Consider the following 18,465-nt stretch of genomic DNA (forward strand, 5'->3'; position numbering starts at 1 on the left):
AAATATTCAATTAAAATGAAAGCAGAAAAAGAGGGGAAGACAAGAGAAAAAAGAACAGAAACAAAGAACAGGGGAAACAAATAGAAAACAATTACAAATATGGTAGATATTAGTTGAGCTACATCAATCGTTTTAAATGTAGTCATAAATACACCAATTAAAAGACAGACTATGAGTGGACTAAAACAAGACCCAACTATGTTTTCTAAAAGGAACCCACTTTAAATATAAAGACAGTTTCATTAAACAGATAAAATTGCCAGAGGGTGTCAAGTGCTCTGAAGAAAACAAAATAGGATGATGAGAAAGATGTGCAGGTGTGGGGGAAGTGCAACCGGTCCCCTGGTCAGAGGGACTCCCCTAGGGGGGACATTCGTGCCGACAGAGCAGGAAGGAACTCGCCATGCCATGCTATCTTCTGGACAGTTTGCTTAAAGGAATAAAAGGCACATGCAATGAAGAGGGAACACCAGCAGATACAAGAGCCCAGGCTGGTTGCTGTTTGTTGCAGACCCCGTCCAGTGGAACTCGCTTTCTGCCCTGTTGGGTGCCGGGAGGCTGGCCTCTCCAGACCGCCCCAGCCAGGCAGCAGGAGGAGAGTCAGGGGTTCCCTGAGGCACCCAGTCTGCCAAAGCCTCTCTGTGGGGCTCTCTCTGGGTCGGGGCTCACTAAGTGCTGCACCTCCTCCTCCATCAGACACCAGAACCCCACACCATGCAGCTTTTCCCCTTTTGTCCCAGACACCGGAGTGTCTGTAACTGCCGCATTTATACGTGGCTGTGCCCTTGACCCCCGTTGGTTCACTTGCTACGGATTCTGGTCATTGTGCCTCATGTCACCCCTCTGCTCGTGCTCCCTGTTCTCACGTGTTTGTGTCCAACCCCAATGTTTTTGAGGATAAGTGGCCCAGAGCCTGACCTCCTACTCTATCTAGCGCCAGAGACTGGTGGCTCCTGAAAATGGCAGAGCAGGGAAAGGTTTGAGATTAGCGGGCAGGAGTCTGGGCCGAACTGGGGTAATGCCACCTGAGGCAGGACTGGAACTTGTTTCCCACATGGGAACTGAACTGCACAATTGGAGGTCACGTAACCATGAGCAGGAAAGACATGGGAATCTGTCTTCATCGGGAAAAAGCTTGGCCTCTTGTGTTTATTTTCTCTAGTCCTCCAATTCAGCACAGAAGCCAAACTTCCTCTCCAGCTGTTTTCTCAAAGAGCCAGCATCGAGTGCCCCCTGGTGTCTAAGAGAATTAAAACCCAAAGAGCAATGTTTACAAAATGGCCTTAAGGTCTGTAGAGCAGCCCCTCAATTACTACTGACAGTGGCATTGTAAAACAGCCCAAATTTGCTGCCATCCCCCAAACTCAGTAATACAGACCCCTGGGTGTTACCAAGTCCATGTCTGTTCCCATGTGTAAATGAACCTTCAAATGAGTGTAAAATGTTTCCCGTCCCTGAAGAGTTTAGGAGCAGGCCAAAAGACCACCCTCACTCTGACACCAACTGCAAGTTCAAGGGGGTGCCCCCCAAAACACCCTCGAGTTTGACAATCCCAGAAGAACTCACAGGACTCGCTGAAAGCTGTTATACTCACGGCCGCGGTTTATTACAGGGAAAGGATACAGATGGGAATCAGCCGGGGGAAGAGATGCACGGGGCAGAGTCCAGGAACGTTCCAAACCCGCAGCTTCCTGATGTCCTCTCTGGGGGGTCGTGGACGGCATTAACTCCTCCTGGCAACCATGTGTGACAATGGATTCTTGTAAACCTGGGAAGCCCACCCAAGCTTTGAGTCCAGAGCTTTTACTGGAGGCTCCATCACATGGGCCTACCTGACTGCCCACACGGCTGAGCCGTCTCCAGCCCGTCCAGAGTGGAGCTGACACCGCAGGGCCCAGAGCCCCCACCCTACGTACGTGGCCACATTGGTATGGCAAAAGTCACATTGTACTATCTGGCTGGCTCAAGGTCCGCAGGCAAAGACACTCTATCAGGCAGGACATTCCAAGGGCTTAGACGTCACCTCCCAGAAGCAAAGGTCAGACCTGCCTCCGGTCTGGCCTTTGGGAAGGGAGTCTTTTCACTGCACACTCCCCCCCTCCCGCCTTTGCCTCTTTTTGGGGGCTCTTGCTCTCCGATCCTGGCCGGAGCCTGGGCCTCTCCCTCAGCAGCAGCAGCAGCAGCAGCCTGGGCCACCACTGCTCCCAGGGCCGGGCCCACTGCTTCCCGTGTCACCAAGCCCCTGCTCTTCCAACAGTCCTAAGTGTTAGAGTGATGACAGAGTGCTCACACTGTGGAAGCGTGAAGACGGCGCCCTGGATGTGTGCACTTGATCTTCCTCTAAGAAAACACTAAGGCCCATGCAATGATTGGGGCAGGCATTGATGATCACCTCGGGATTGCTTTTGTTTTTTATTTTTAATCTGAGCAAAACCCCCTCCTGCAGAAAGGGATGAATGTGTCTCCTCTGTGAGCCCTCGTCAAAAACTTGGCTTTCCTTAGTTTTTCAGTTTCTGAGTATTAGATACTCCAAAAAGCAGCATTTCTTCCTTTTCCAAAATTACTTCCGCTGCTTACACATCTCTCTCCCCTTCTGGGTGGTCAGTTTTTCTAGAGCAGGGGCTCTGTTCTAGGGTTCTGCCTCCTGGCAACCTGCTTAACACATAATAGGTGCTCATAGGTAGGTAGTATTTGAGCCATAAATCAACATATGTGTAAAGCGGTATGAATAAACTGTCCTTTTAGTCTGAAGTGCAAAAAATTCAAGTCTGCAAATGAACTTTGGGTGATAAAAGTAATATATACTTATATTTTCTTATGTGTACATCAAAATTAACTGGAAGGACATACAAATGATAAGTATGTTTGCCTGTGGGAAGAACCAGGTGGTTGGGGACAGGGCTGAAAAGACTACTTCCAACTGTACAGCCTTTCACCCTCTTTTGATTTTTGAACCATATAACTGTATAATAGGTTCCAAACAATTTAATTTAAGAATTCTAGCAACAGGGCCGTGATTTGTAAATTCTTTATTTTGGCTTATACTGACTGCATTCATTACTACCACAGATTTCTAATAGCTCAGAGGAGAGATATTCACTAGATGTTCTGTTGTTACTGCACAGGAAAAATGAGGAAGAGACCAGATGGGGTTTAGAATGGGATAAGGAGAGAAGCAGCTCAGGGGAGAACATGAGGTCCTGCCCACCCCTGGTGTCAGGAAGTGAGTAAACGCCAGCCTCTCCAAAAAGGTTTTCAGAAACAGGTCCAGAACATTATTCACTGGACAAAAAAAAATGTCAATGTTTCTAAAGAGACCTCCTTGACACGAAAGACCCAACTTAGGAACAACCATACAGAGCACCACGACAGAGCTGGGATCACGGAAGCCTGGCATCAATTAAGATACTACTGCGGACACAGCAATCTCTAGGGGTGAGTTCTCACTCACAGACGCCTGCGTTGTTCTACGGCATAAAGATGTTGTAGACGGTTCTCACGTAGATCTCATCGGGAGGAGGCTTCTTCTTGCTGCCAGGTTCAAGGAATTTTCTAATCGTGGGGATATTACTCATTTTCACTGTGTACTCCTGGAAAAGGAAAACGCAGAAGTTCAAGGTTAACCACAAGGGTATATCTGTTCCAAATGGTCCATCCATCAAAATCTGTTCAATAAATATTTGGTACAGGGATCCAACCAGAACCGTAATCCAGCATCTGTTTAAGATCTGACCTCTGGGTGCGGTTATTTATGATCTCTGCCAACAGTGGCTGGTATCTAGACCAGGCTTTATGCAAACCTCAGAGTTCACAGCAAGATGTGAGTTTTGTTTCAGAGATGGCAAAATTAAAAAGGTACTTAGAATAGGATTATGATTCTTGCCTAAAGAGGGAAAAAGGGAAAAAAGCCTTGGGAAGGACCTTAAATATACTGAACTGTTCACAGAAAATGCACAAGCCATTTAAATAAAAGTGCTTTAAAAAGTCATCAGATGGTACAATTTAGATTTTAAGATTCCGCTTTCTTGGTCTTTTCCACTTCTAGTAGTAAATGAATCTTCTTTCTGGCTCTGTGTGGGAGACAGTTACATTTTTTTGTAGTCTGGGGCTCAGATACCAGATATTTATGTAAACTAGCATGGAAGAAAAAATCATATATTTTTTTCAGAGTTAAATCTTACCAATTCTCAGTGACTGAGAAAAAAGTCTATTTGATCCAGTAAAAATTTTGAGTTATATGAAGATGTATATATGCATTATATGTAATTATTGTAATAAAAATCTTTCAAAGAGGTAATTCATTTAAGAAGCTATTTATTAAATGCTGATTATAAGCAAAGCACATGCTTCCTCTTAAGCATGTACACAAATACATAAATATACATATATGTCACTAATACTAACAAAAACTCCACTAGTCGTGTCCGTTAATATAAATATGACAACTTTCTTTTTGTCATTATGTTAACTATTTGTATTATCTAGTTTTGAATATTATACCAATATTTAGAAGCTTGTTCCATAGGATTTATCATTTCAAAATTTACATGGGGTTTATGCTTATCATGTATAATAAACTTTTGTGATACAATTCTTAACCCTTTAATTACTGTAGGAATAACCCTCTAAATAAACTCAGATCTGGTGTTAGATTCTGAAGTTCTTTAATACTGATGCTTGATCTTATCAGAGATTAAAACTGTATTTACACAAACGTGCCTGCGGTTTAAAAACAAGTTGATACAGCATGGATAAAAAATACCAGTAGGTCCTTGGGCCATTGCAAGAACCTACGGGCACCAAAGTCAAGTAAACAATGTCCAGCTCTGTGTCTTCTTCTTTATAACGGCTATTTGCCCTGTGGAAGATTTTTATTCTCGTTTTCTGGGTGTGTGCATTTAACTGGTAGTGCTGCACCCATTCGTATAGCAAAATGATGTTTACTGGACTTGGGAAAATTATTCTTAGAAAAAGTACATGTGTTACTCTTTAGAGATTAAGTGTATGTCTCCCTGGGTCTTTGATAGGTTTGTCAAAGATATACCTACGTGGTCTACATCGGGGGTTGACAGCCTTTCCACAAAGGACCGATCGGTAAATATTTTAGGGTTTGCAGGCCACGTGTCAACTCTAACAGAATACTCACCTGTGCCGCGGCCACACAGAAGCCGCCGTAGGCAATGCATAAATGAATAGGTGCAGCTTTGTGCCAATAAAACTTATTTATTTATGGACACTGGAATTGGAACTTCATGTAATTTCATGTGTCATAAAATATTGTTTTCTTTTGACATTTTTTCCCAACTGTTTGAAAATGTGAAAGCCATTCTTAGCTCAAGTGCTGTACAAAACTAGGTGGCAGGCCTGATGTGGCCTGGCCGGGGTGGGGGGAGGTGTAGCTGGCCAACCCCCAGTGCAGAGGGCAGCCCATTGGACTTGCAAATAAAAGGCTAAGGTTCTAGGCAAAATTCAGGGACCCGCTAGCTGGGCCATCTGACTGCTGACCTCTTTACCTTGAGTCTCTATTTCCTCCTATGTATGTTGAAGGCACTGGAGGAGATTAGTTGTTTAAAGGCCTTTTCGGCTTCAAAACTATGTGATCAATCCTGCCAGAATAATAGTGAGGAATAAGCTGAGCCACAACCAAGTCTTTCCTCGGAATTTCTGGGAAGGGGAATGGTGGGAACTCCTTGGGATGATGATGTTTAGGGTGCCTCCTACTAGCTCTCAGAACTCAGGCTTGGATATTTCCAATTTGAGACCACGTTATTTCTGAGAACGGGAGCCATGCCCGGAGGATGAGACTGTTTTTGATGCTGATGCTCACGTCCTCCCGGTCAGTACATTCAACAGGAACAGATGCATCCCACCCACGTGATTACATCTATGGCAAGCACCTATGGCTAAGCTGTGTATGATTTTGTTCCACAAGTATAGTTATGGAATAAAAGCAACATAAAACTTCTTTCACATGTAAATGATCTTTCAGCTCTAAAGATCTGGGGAGAAGGAAAACAATGTCAAGTCTGTACCTTCATTTCATTTCACCAACTAGAATCTTAAAAAGTTATGCGCATACACACGCATCCCAACCCATCCGCAGGCATTGAGGGAAGGCCGAGAAGTTCTGGCCCAGTCTTCTAACACGTGGTTTTATTTACCTGCAGGTGAGGAAATGAAGACAGGATATTGGGAATTTTCTCCTCAAGGGCCAGAATGGTCTGGAGGAGAACCACGTCCGCAAGGCTCAGCTGATTACCAACAAGGAACCTCTGTCCGTGCTCCCGTAGGACCTGCAGGGGTAAGTGGTTTGCATCAGTATGGTACTCTAGAGAAACTGATGAAGCTACTGAATCACAGCAGTGCCGGAGGAGGGTGGCCCTATGGTCTTATCTTTTCATCGCTTTATTAACAACATCAGTTAAGAGGAAGCTCCCTACATCAGACTGTGCGTGTACGAAACGTATAGACATGAAAGCACCCTTAAGTATCTGCTTATATCAGAATGGAACATGGTAAAGGTGAAAGACATTAATTCTGGATTTAGCATCCAGTACTTTCAAAGGATGTATCTATTCTGTAAATATTGAGGATACATTTACAGAAATGAACTAGCCCTGATGAATTCAGGAAGTGACGTAAGGAGTAAGCGATAGGTCCTCGCCAAAGAGTCCAGTCTTGTTTGCCAGTTGTTTCTGCAAACATCAACACTCATAGACATAAAATAGACCTGACTATAAAAAAGTAGGCTTCCTTTCTCATCTTCTAAGCCAGAGAGAACTAAAAGCATAATCCCCATTTTGAGAGTACCATATAGGTGCAGAGAGTCATAAGAACCGTGGTATAAGAAGGGAGATCCGCTTGGCAGTGAACTCTCGGATGCTCATGAGTGTGAGAACGTGTGCACATGTGTGTGTGGTGTGTATGACAAATAGGGACCCTGTCACAGCCACTGGAGCCAGAGCGGGGAAGTACAATGAATCCAGAATTTGTATTCTGAGGGCTGAGTTCCATTCCCAGCTCTCCTCCGTGGGCACATCACTCAATCTCCCTGTGGTTCTGTTCCATTATGTATGAAAGAGGAGTAACCATTTTTAGTTCATGTGTTGGGAAGAACCCTGACATCATCTGGGCCACTGAGACATAAGAACCAGAGATGGCCTTTCCCCAAGGCACCTGTTTCTCCTCGTCACACCACATGTCTGCATTATCATATTTTACATTCACAAAGTGCCTGTGGGCAAGAGAACATGAAACCGAGTGACAGAAAAACCCAGGAAATACCACCCCTTCTTAAATCTAAATGCATGAAATGGCCAGAGGAAGTCTGCCAATTCTATATTTTAACATTGTCTTCTTTTGTGTATTTTTTTAATCGACACATTTAAAACAATTCCTCTCAGTTGAGGAAAAGAGGAGTTAAAAGTTCAGAGAAGCACAGTAATAAGACAAGATAAATAGCACAGAAAAAAAGAGCAAAGGGTAGAGAAATAAAGAGTGATGGTTCTTCCCTTCACATCAAACTGTTAAGTAGGGTGTCTGATACATAACACTGTTCCACAAACGTTTGTGGGATGAAAGAATGAATGAACGAGGGAGTTCCTGCTTTTCTGTACGGTGCACAGGGTGGGCACCTGGTGGGTGTAAGGAACGACAATGCACACATGGGGTGAGCCATATTTCTCCGGACTTCTGAATAATGTGGTCCTAGTGGGCTCTGAGAGGCTCCAAGCCATCCTGGCTTTGTGCTGATGGCTACTGTCAGCTCTCAGGAGTCCCGCGGGTTAGCCCATCGGGGCTCCGCCTCGCACCGCCATGAATGAAAAGGGGCATTGGCGGCAGCTCCCTGTGGTCTGGTTCTGCTTGTCCATAGGCTTCTCTGCCTCCTACCTTTTCAAACACAGGAAAGTACCGAAGGATGGCCTTCTGGGCCATGCTGACCACTTCCTTTTGTTGATCGTCCGGCTTTAGGAAAGGGTGCATGATAATCAGTTCCAGCAGGTCCAGCGTCCCCTCCACATACATGTCAATCCTGAAAATGAAAAAGCGCTTTTCTTAGTTTCCCTTTCCTGGAACTCATCAGCATCCACAACTGAAAAAGCAATTCAGAGTGCTTTTTCTCTCGGGGATCTGACAACTTAAGTAGCAAGAAGCATTCATCTACACCTGTCTCTTAAGAGGGAGGATACCAAGACAACTCTATAGCTGTCATTTGGAAAATTCCTTCAGAAACACCTGTCACAAATCAGAAAGCACAATAGTCCTGAGGCCCCCTCTCCCAGCCCCTGCTCCTCCACTCTCACACCAGCACCCAAGTGCAGTGTGGGTGGAACTCCCCATTTATAAAAGGAGTGGACATCACCTATGGAATGCTTGGTATGTATCAGGCATGGTGGTAAACACTCTATATTCGGTATTTTATAGAATCCTGAGGCTTTCTGAGGAATGTGCTATACAATCCCCATTACACAGGAAACTCATCAGGACTCCAGAGCTAAACACACTGCCGAGGGTCATGCATCTAGGGGGTACGAGGACCAGGCTTTGCATTCAAAGCGTAATTCAAGGCACAGTATCCTAGGCCTTGAATGTCATAGTCACAGCAGCTTCCTATTCCTAATACGTAATGGTAATAAATCTGCATGAAAGGTAAAAAGTATTATCAAAGCATTTAAAGATGTTGAAAACTGAAACTATCACACTCCAGATACACAATCCAGTATCTGAATTCAATTCTTTTCTATCATCTTGCTCAGATACTCTGTACTGACTTTGCAATTGGTCTTCACGATCTTTCTAGGCTTTCATTCCCTGTTCACTCTAATGATACAAGAAGACACAAAGTAGACAGGGTGTGTGCTGCAGAGGACTGCAGACCGGCTAAGGCATCAGTAAGCTGACAAGTGACAACACTCAGGAGGGGCCACAGTACAGGGTTCTCTCCTTGAGGTCCTTGCCGAAGAGGTTGTGCTTGTCCGCTATGTAGTGGAGAATGCTTCGGGTCTGCACCAGCTTCATCCCGTCAATTTCAACCATCGGCACTTGCTGGAACAGCAGGTGGTTACCTGATAATGGAAGCCCAGAGTCAGAGGTGGTCTCTCCACTGTCCCCCATCCCCTGATAAGTGCTCTAGGGAATGAAAAGGGATACTGGGGCCATAGCCTTAGGAAATAGTGTAAAACTCCCTCGTGACAGATAGATAACCTCAGCTGCATTCAGGGGAGCAGATTTAGCCATGAACGAAGCATGAAAACCAGCTTTGTACTGAACTTTCCCCTTTCGTTTTCACCCCTGGAAAAGTACCAACCCACAGTGATAAGGGTGTGGAAATGGAACAAAGACATTTCATCAGAGATGTGCTGGCCAAGAGAGTAGCTAGTAGCTGCACGTGCCTAGTTAGGCCTAAATTCAAATTAATTAACACTTGAAAAATGTAGACTGCATCCTTAGTTACATTAGATGCATTCCAAGTGCTCAGTAGGCACAGACGACTAGTGGTTACTACGCTGGACAGTGCAGAATAGGACATTTATTCCACATACTGCATGCCTTAGGCTACGGGATAATGGAGCCGAAACCACCAACCGCTACTCATGTACACTCATTGGTTTTTCTCTTTCACGGCCATAAAGCACTTACTACCACGTTTGCTGTCACTGGTCAAAAAGTAAGCCCTAACTTTCTTCAACAAACCTGTATCAAACACTTTCTAACCTCAGGGGGAGATGCAAGTACTGGGTGCAGCTTGGCCTGGGAGGGGCTCAAGGCTGGAGGGAATGGGAGGGTCGAGGGGAGATGAGTACTCTGCACATGCCTCATGATGTCGGGCAGTGTCATGCACGACAGGTGGCATTACAGCCCTGTACAGCTGGCCCCTCTCCAGGGAGTCTCGACCTGGGCTTGAGGTCCCTGCTGGGGGTTGGGAGGGAGGCTGCTTCCAGGCCTCTAGGTATTTCCTAGCAGGGGTGTCCAACCTTTTGGCATCTCTGGGCCACACTGGAAGAAGAGGAGTTGCCTTGGGCCACACATTAAATACACAAACACTAATGAAAACTGATGAGCAAAAGGTTTTAAGTAAATTCACGATTTTGTGTTGGGCCGCATTCATAGCCATCCTGGGACTTGGGTTGGACACCCCTGTATGGGGCCTGGATATGGAGAGGGTAGCGTTAACTAGGATTTAAAGGGAGCCTTTTATTGATTTCATTTGCTTAGTAGTTACTTCGGAAATGCAGCCAGTGCAAATGGGGACTTTTATCTGCATACTTTAGTAGGCCCAATGTCTCAGATAATTTGGAGGAGGCGAAAGAGGTGAGGCAAGGAAAATGAGGAGGGAAGGGATGAGGGAGAGGAAGAAAGGGGGAGGAGGAGGGTGGATGAGGAAGGTCAGGGGAAGGAGAAAAGGATGGAGAAGGGCTGTTTCCGTGGATGGAAGAGGGACGTGCCCTCTCGCTTTAGCTAACTCTTAAAGAAGTATCGAATAAGAAGTGATTTCCTGTCAGTTTCAGCTGTTATTCCCTCTCGTTGGCCTGGTTTTAGGACACTGTTCTGAACGTTTAACGTCAGCAGCACCTCTGCCATTCCACAGAAACATCAGTTCTTTAGAAAAAAGTACCAGGATTACCGAGAGTTGCCTCCTGTCCACACTCACCATCCTGCAACTTCTGCAGCTGCTCTTTCGTTTCTAAAAATTCTTCATCAAACTGAAGTTTAAAAAAGACACCCCCCCCCAAGAAAAGACACATGTTATTACAGGTTCAGCACTGCAAATTCCACATTAAATTGCCACCAAATTCGAGAGAAGAGCACACTTAGCACCCTCATCCTGGTTTCTAAAGACCACTGCCACTGAAAGAAACCAGGGCTCCTAGGAAAAAGCTGACTCTGTCATGTCAGGAAGCCGGGACACTCAAAGACTGCGAGACACGTCAAAGGCAAACTTAGGGCCCTCCCTGAGGGTAATTCCCTAGCCAGATCCGGGACGGTCCAAGCAACGGAAAAGCGATGTCCACTGTGGATTATAAGACATCCCAGCAACAACAACAAACCACTGTGTCCAGAAATGATGATACTAAAAAGGGGGAGGGGGAGGAGAAAGATTTTTTTTTTTTTGACAGAATTAGTGCTAGGTAATGTAGAATTATTGCTAATTAATAATAAAATTAGAAAATCACCCATTTGCAACCTACAATGGAATAACGGATTCTAATAAGGATGCTGAAATCATTGGGTCATGGGGCACAGACTAGTCACACAATCTCAGAGTGTTACCCACAAGTCACTCTGAATGTCACGTGCTTGCTGCTATGACACAATGACAGGGACACAGTAGCAGTGTAAAAAACCTTGCCCAAAACATTCAACCTGCATCTAACCATAAGGCAGAAATCAGGCACACCCAGAGGTGGGAATTCTGCGACAAAATGGCCTGGACCCTTTCAGAGTCAAGGGCGTGGGGGCTGGGGGGAGAAGGTACTGTTGGAGATGAAAAGAGACTAACAACCAAATGCCTGAATCTTGGTTAAATCCTGGATCGGGGTGGTGGTTCGGGAGGCAGCTGTAACTGCTACCCACATATGTAAGTTATGTAGACATCTGGGGGACATAGGGATTGTGTATTAGATATTGTAAACCCAGCACTAATTTTCTTAGTTGTGACAATGATATTGTGGTTATTAGGACAGTTTACTCTTAGGAGGAAGGTATTGCTGATGTCTGCAACTTACTTTCAGAGGACTGAAGGAAATAAAAGCAGAGAGAAAGAGAAAGGGAGAAAGCAAATGTAGCAATGAACACATTTACTGGAAAGGTACCCGTTGTACTATTACAATATTTCTGTAGGTTTGAAAAAAATCAGGCAGAACTTGGAGGCAGCTCTAGTGTAATTACTGCCTGAGGCGGGGTTTCAGTCTCCACCACCAGCCGCCTTTGCTCCCTGCCTTTGGAGAACTGGCCTCTTCCACATCACAGCGCTCACTTTTTCAACATTCTTGCAGTTTTCTAAGTGAATAACCTGGAAGCCCTGAATTAGGAGCTTGAGGCCCGTAAGTCTTCTCTTTTGCATGCCGTTGATTTCCCCCTTAACAAGGAGATCTGACTGGATTTCTGGCTTGGGGGGTCTTCAGGCACATAGAGCTCTGTGCTTGATGTTGGAGAGGCAACATCAAGCAGAGAGCTATGTCTAAGGACTCAAACCAGTGACCGAGATGGAGGATGCTGACTCCCTGCATCTGGACCCGCAGCCCTTCAGCGGGTTGTTACCTAGTTACTCAGATGTGTGTGCTTTCCCCCAAGGCTCAACAGATACTATGACGCCAGGAATCACAACCTCATCCAGTGGCTGCCAGCCCGTCCCTAGTTGTTTCAGATCCATACGAGCACAAACCCAGCTAAAAATGGCGAAGACGTGGGGAGGCACCCGCGCCCACATCCCGTATCACCTTTTGGGAATTGTTCCTGTAAACTACTGTTCAGCCCCAGTGAGGAAGGCCAGTCAAGCTCCCTCTACCCTGCTCAGAGGGGTGAGCCCAAGACGCAGGCTGGGCTAATTATTCTGCCCCACCTACCTGCCCACTGTAATTGGTCCAGGATAAGCAGGTCATGTGACCCATGTTCTTTTTTTTTTTTCTATTAACTTATTTAGGGTTGAGTGTCCATTGATGAAACCAAAAATCTTGACTCGTAGGAGAATAGGAGGGGCAGGGTAGAATGAAGATTGGGAAGAGAGAGGATGTGAGGAAGGATTGATTATATTACGTACAGATATAAGACATCTATTGCAAAAGCTACTAAATAAAACAGAATTGTACATTCAGAAGCATGCAAGGTTAGAAGACGACATAAATAAGCAGGCCAGGTTGAGATCAGGGGGCTGAGAATTTTTTCACACACATCCGGAGACAATAGGGAACCAGAGGGACGGCGCGGAACTAGAAAGGCCCAGCTGTGTGTGCAGTGGCAGTCCTTCCTCAGATTCTGCGGAAACGAGGGCCCAGTATCATTAGCCCTTCCAGTTTCTCAAGAGAAGCCAAATATCAGTGTTTGTATATAAAAAGGATATCAACTAATTTTTAAAAAGTGTAAAACACTGTGTGGGGAATGAAACCAAATGAAGAAGACACAAAACCCCAACTCAACAACCTTCATTTGTCATCTTTGGAGGTTGCCAGGGTTTCAGAACTCAATATTCTGAAAATTGATAAAGAGACCGAATCAAGCATTTCTCTTGCCTTTCCTATGTGAGCTGTACTTCAAGGTAATTAAATAGTTAACAAGTGAAAAAATACTCTGTATAAGAGAATCACAGTTAATACATTCAGGTGAAATGAAAGAAATAGAAAAATCACCATTCTGTAACCCCTAGCAATGCTGACGATCAACAGCTGCTAAAACCACTATTTGAAAGGGTAATTGGGGGGGGGACCTTATAATGTGTGGGCCAGGCCCACGTCTCCGGAACACACTGGTCAAGCTCTGCGTGGCTGAAAAGGAGACAGTCAGGCATCATGCACCCCTGATGGCGTATGATAAAAATATGTTCTCGGTTCCCTCTGTTAGAATCTGGCAAGAAAAAAAAATGTTCATACAGAAAGAAAATAAAGGAGCCTGGATTTGATCACAACACTGGATCCAACCAGCCATTTGCAGGAAATATAGATAATAAAAGAACAGGTTAAAATGTGAGTAAATCACCCAAATGCAGAATGGGGGAGATTAGACTGGGCAGTTCCTTCCACACTAGAACAAATGAAGACAGTTAACACCCAGATCCGGGCTGTTCATACCATTGTCTAATAAAAGGAACCATGTTGCGTTAGAAACTAAGAAGCTGATGAAGGGGGAGAAAGAAATAAAAAGGGGGGTGGGGCAATGTGGAAAGGACACAAAGAGCGAACCTATAAGAGTTCCAATGGCCAAAGCTGGAATAATGTGAGAAACAAAGTAAAATATTACTGCATTGTAACCCAAATTAAAAAATAAATACACATAAGTCAGTACTAATATACATAAATGACTGAATGAATGAATAAATAAAGGGAGAGGAAAAAGACATCTCCCTCACCTAAGAATTCTAAATGCAGATACCCCGCCCCCCACCCCAGGAGGTGGCGCTTAATTCACATCTCTTTGAGCCTGGGCTAAACAGGATTCACATCTAAAGAGGGGAAAATGGCCACTTTACAAGAACCGGGGCAGACACCACCTTAACCAAGTGACCACGACGAGCAGCACCAGTGATAATCCATGTTAATATTATGTAACCCCTGATGAGATACAACGAAAAGGGCGCTTCACCTGGGTGCTATTTTTCCCTCCAACCCCAAACCTCAGTCGAATCATGAGAAAAACAGCAGACAAACCCCAGCTGGAGGATTCTACCCAGCCTCCAGTAAAAAAACACGACCAGTTCTTTTCAAAATTGTCAAGGTTGTACATTAAAGGAAAGACTGAGAAACTGTCACGGACCGAGACTAAGAAGACATAAGACTGTAATGGGGGATCCTGTAACAGTAAAAGGACATTCATGGAAAAGCTAATTAAATTTGAATAGTCTGTAGTTTAGTCCCGCACCAAGGTTCATTTCTTAGTGGTGGCATGGTTATGCAAGATGTTATCATTAGGTGGGGCTGAGTGGTGGTGATAAGGGAACGCTCTGCACAGTCTTTGTAAGTATCCTATAAATCTAAAATTATTCCCACATACAGAGCTTAGTTTTTTAAATGCAGAAGTAACTGATCGATTTTAAAAATTCAGAAGGAAATATAACCAGATGCAGTGTGCAGGCCCGACTGAGCTCCAGACTGGAATAACTAACTGTAAAAAGACCAGCTTACAACAATCAGGCCAAGTGTTACATGATAAACAAGGAACTGTTCATTTTGTAGGGGGTAATAATGGAATTGTGGTAATGTTTTAAAATTCTCCTCTTTTAGACATAAAAACTGATGAAGTGCTCCAGTGTTGGATTTTGCTTTAAAATACTCCCACAGAAGTGGAAGGGAGGGGTTAGATGAAACAAGATTAGCATAAAGTTAATGATTCTTTTTTAAAAAATTTATTAAACTTATCAGGGTGACATTGATTAATACAATTGTATAGGTTTCAGGTGTACAATTCTGTAATGTACCATCTGTGTATTGCATTGTGTTCACCACCCAAAGTGAAGTCTCCCTCCACCACCATTTATCTCCCCTTTACTGTCTTCTACCTCCCCCCCCCCCCCCTTTTCCGCTGATAATCACCATTAAAATGAGCAATTCTTGAAGCTGAGTGAAAGGCATATAGAATCAAGGGCAATGTCCTCTCTACCTTTGTTCCTACCGGAAAATTTCTGTAAGTAAGAAGCTAAAAGAACAGAACAAAATCACTGTGGGCCGACACATACACAGGTGCAGACAAGAAATACACATTGTACAAGTCAGAAAAGTCTGGGACTAACGGGCAAATGTCAGGCTCATTTCTTTTCTCCTTATTAATAAATATTTATTGGTGGTAGATCAGAAGCCAATGATTATGTAAAAGTCAAAAGCAAAATAGAAGTCCATGCACTACAGACCATTTATTGGAAAAGAGAAACGAGAGAAAACAATGTTAAGGAAAGAATCCTGACTCCATGAAGCATGTCTGTAATATTAGAGGGAGAGGACTAGCCCCGGGCCCCTCCATTTAGGTTTTCCTCAAAAGTCCCACAGTTGTACGACGAATCTGTGAAGAAACAGCATATAAGGTACCTCGACTCCAGCGGCAGCTAAAACCCATCTCACGGTTTCCATCCGGCCTCTCCCGTTCGGATAGTGGAGCTTGGGCTTCTTCTCTGCCATGATGGTCTTTCAGGCTTTCTGAAAAACACACGCAGCAGCTCCTCCTACTTTCGTGTTCTCGACCCCAGTGCTCAGGGGCTAAAGGAATATTCACGGTCAGGGCACAGGAAACTGTTTTGTTTTTACTGCGCTTTCCCTCACTCAAAAACATATCACCATTTTAAAACTTTTTTTTAAACCACCTTGGCTTTTATATTGTTTCTATTCACGATTTCTTATTCCAGATCTTGGGATGCTGGGGCCATTTGTTATAAAGACATTTGTGCTGGCATTGTACTTCGCAGAATCAGATCATTACGTACTTTGACCTTGAAAAATCTTAGATTTCCCAAATTCGGCCGGTAGAGGCCAGGCACGGAGGGTCGCGGAGAAGCCTACACCCACCCGCACGCCTGCAAGTGGGCATACTTTCACACGCATCATCCTATTTGATTCTCACACAAACTGGAACGTGGACAGGCAGAGCGTTAGTACTGCCTCCAAAATGTGCATCCATCATCCCGCCTGAGGTAGCGGCCCCGGGGGCCGGCATGGACCCCCGCCCTCGCTGGGAGGTGAGCCCCGGGCCGTACGAATGCGCCCAGGCCACGGACTCGGCCACCCAAGACTAGACTCGGGTGCTCGTTCCATCCGTCCGCCTGCCCGGCCAGGGGAGGATCTGAGCCCAGCCTCTTTCACCAACGGATTCAGACTTCGCAAAGCACAGTAATAAAAACATGCGCACTGAGCCAAGAACGACCCCAACTTGCAGTCAAGGGGCCCACGTCTGTCCAAACGGAGGTGGGGGGCACTAAGGAAAAGAGGGAGGGAGACAGGAGAAAGACTGAAGGAGGTTGGGGGTGAAAGATGGACGGTGGGGTAAGAGGGGAGAAACAAAAAGAAGGGAAAAGGCGGGTGGGGGCGTCAGGAGGGCCACAGACCTGGAATCCGCTAACAGCACCCGGAATCCCACAAAGGCCACTACGAGGAGCCTGCAGCCAGGCAGGACCCACAGGCGGCAAGGAGGCACTAGTTGTGGGCGAGGCTCCGAGAAGATTTCACCAATTGAGACAGCAATATTTAGCATGCCCCACCCATCTGCAAGGCATTCTGGATAATATAAAAACAGCCGAAATTTAAGCCAGTTTTAACGTTAATTGTAGCCTTTTGAGAGATTCTATGACCTTTGATGTCTTACTTAGATTTAGACTTTAATGTAAAAAATCTTACTAGAGAGCTGGCAGTTAAAAAAATACCTCGACCTACTTAATAGGGTGGCATTATATTTCGACTTTATATAGCGTGTGCTCACAGTAGCGTTTTCGGATGTGAGGGCGATCTGGCTGCGACATCTGTCACCCCATTGATCGCCAGGGTTGATTCGGCTGATCTGGCTGGCTAGGCGGGTGTCCCCTTCCTCCCTCACCGATCCATGTGCGTCCCTCCCGAAGCTGCGCGCTCGGTCGAAGAGGACGACCTTCCCAACTAGAGGAGAGGACCGGTCTTCGGTCAAGGGTATACGAGTAGCTGCGCTCCCCTGCTAGAACCTCCAAACAAGCTCTCAAGGTCCATTTGTAGGAGAACGTAGGGTAGTCAAGCTTCCAAGACTCCAGACACATCCAAATGAGGCGCTGCACGTGGCAGTCTGCCTTTCTTTTCACAATACAATTAAAAATTTTAAATTATAATAGTACTTTTAAATTACAATAGTGCTTTCTGTTTCAATAGGCTAGTGCTACATTTACACATTAAACATTATAGTTCAAAAACATGCTTCTGCTGGTTGGATTACCGGAAGTCACCCAAGAGTGGCTCTTGAGAAGGATCAATGCAGGTTGAGGGGGAATCCAGAGAGACCTATTCAGTGTCTGTGAATTAAAGTAGCATCCTGAGTTTGAAGTGATTCCCCCCTCCAACATGCACACACGTTTGCTTTTCCACCCTCTGCCTATTTTTCATAACTCTTATTGTCATCTAATATACTAAAATTTTTATTTTGTAGTCTGTAGTCTGAGGCAAAATGTAAATTCCATGAGGCTAGGAATTTTCACATTTTTAACATGCTTTTGTATATCCTACCCCTAGAATAATGCTTAACACAGAGGAGATATTCAGAGAATATTTACTGAAATAATGAATGTGTGCTGCCTTGGTTTCTAGCTCCATACAGCCTGGTGGAGGTGGACAAGGTTTGGAGGAAATAATGAGTACATTTGTCTTTCATTCCCAGGAGCCATCTGATCCGGGTAACTTCTGGACAGTTGTGTGAGCCAGTGATGATTCGGAAGGGAGGACTGACAAGGATCAAACTGGCAGCCAAAGAATGAGCTCATCCAGAGAAAGTATGTAAAGTAAGAAATTAAGGAAATCAAGAATAGCTGGGCAGCCCCGAGAGGCAGAAAAGTCACTTTTCAAGGACAAGTATGTTCAATTTCATCTTTCTAATTGTGACTTAACACAGAGATTACTCAGTCTAACATGGGTAGGAAGTCGTATTTTCCAGCCCTGCTGAAAGTTACTATTCTTTATTCGTTTTTCCAACCCACTTTTCTACAAGGATTCACTTTGATGGAACTACTAACACAAGCATTATTATCCAACTTTGTTGATATGCCATTTATCTCTATTTCCTTATTTCTAATTGGTTGAACTATATCACACTTTA

The 18,465-nt window shown here is 44.8% G+C and overlaps 1 protein-coding gene across 2 annotated transcripts; it reads right to left on the reverse strand.

Annotated features, from left to right (window-relative positions):
* Window positions 1–1,582: 1,582 nt before the first annotated feature.
* Window positions 1,583–16,852, reverse strand: GSTA4 (glutathione S-transferase alpha 4). 2 transcript variants are annotated; one of them, XM_024557967.3, is made up of 8 exons: window positions 16,742–16,852; window positions 15,732–15,839; window positions 10,652–10,703; window positions 8,933–9,065; window positions 7,891–8,032; window positions 6,162–6,293; window positions 3,452–3,590; window positions 1,583–1,733 (listed from the first exon to the last, which is right to left on the reverse strand). In XM_024557967.3, the coding sequence occupies exons 2-7, from the start codon at window positions 15,819–15,821 to the stop codon at window positions 3,468–3,470; spliced, it is 672 nt and encodes a 223-aa protein (XP_024413735.1). In that variant the 5' UTR covers window positions 15,822–15,839; window positions 16,742–16,852; the 3' UTR covers window positions 1,583–1,733; window positions 3,452–3,467. The 2 variants fall into 2 exon arrangements, with proteins under 2 accessions (XP_024413735.1, XP_024413736.1); XM_024557968.4 differs by having other exon boundaries at window positions 1,583–1,768.
* Between the last annotated feature and the right edge of the window lie 1,613 nt (window positions 16,853–18,465).

This window comes from Desmodus rotundus, chromosome 11 (genome assembly GCF_022682495.2).
Source record: "Desmodus rotundus isolate HL8 chromosome 11, HLdesRot8A.1, whole genome shotgun sequence".
NCBI classification, from domain to species: Eukaryota; Metazoa; Chordata; class Mammalia; order Chiroptera; family Phyllostomidae; genus Desmodus; species Desmodus rotundus.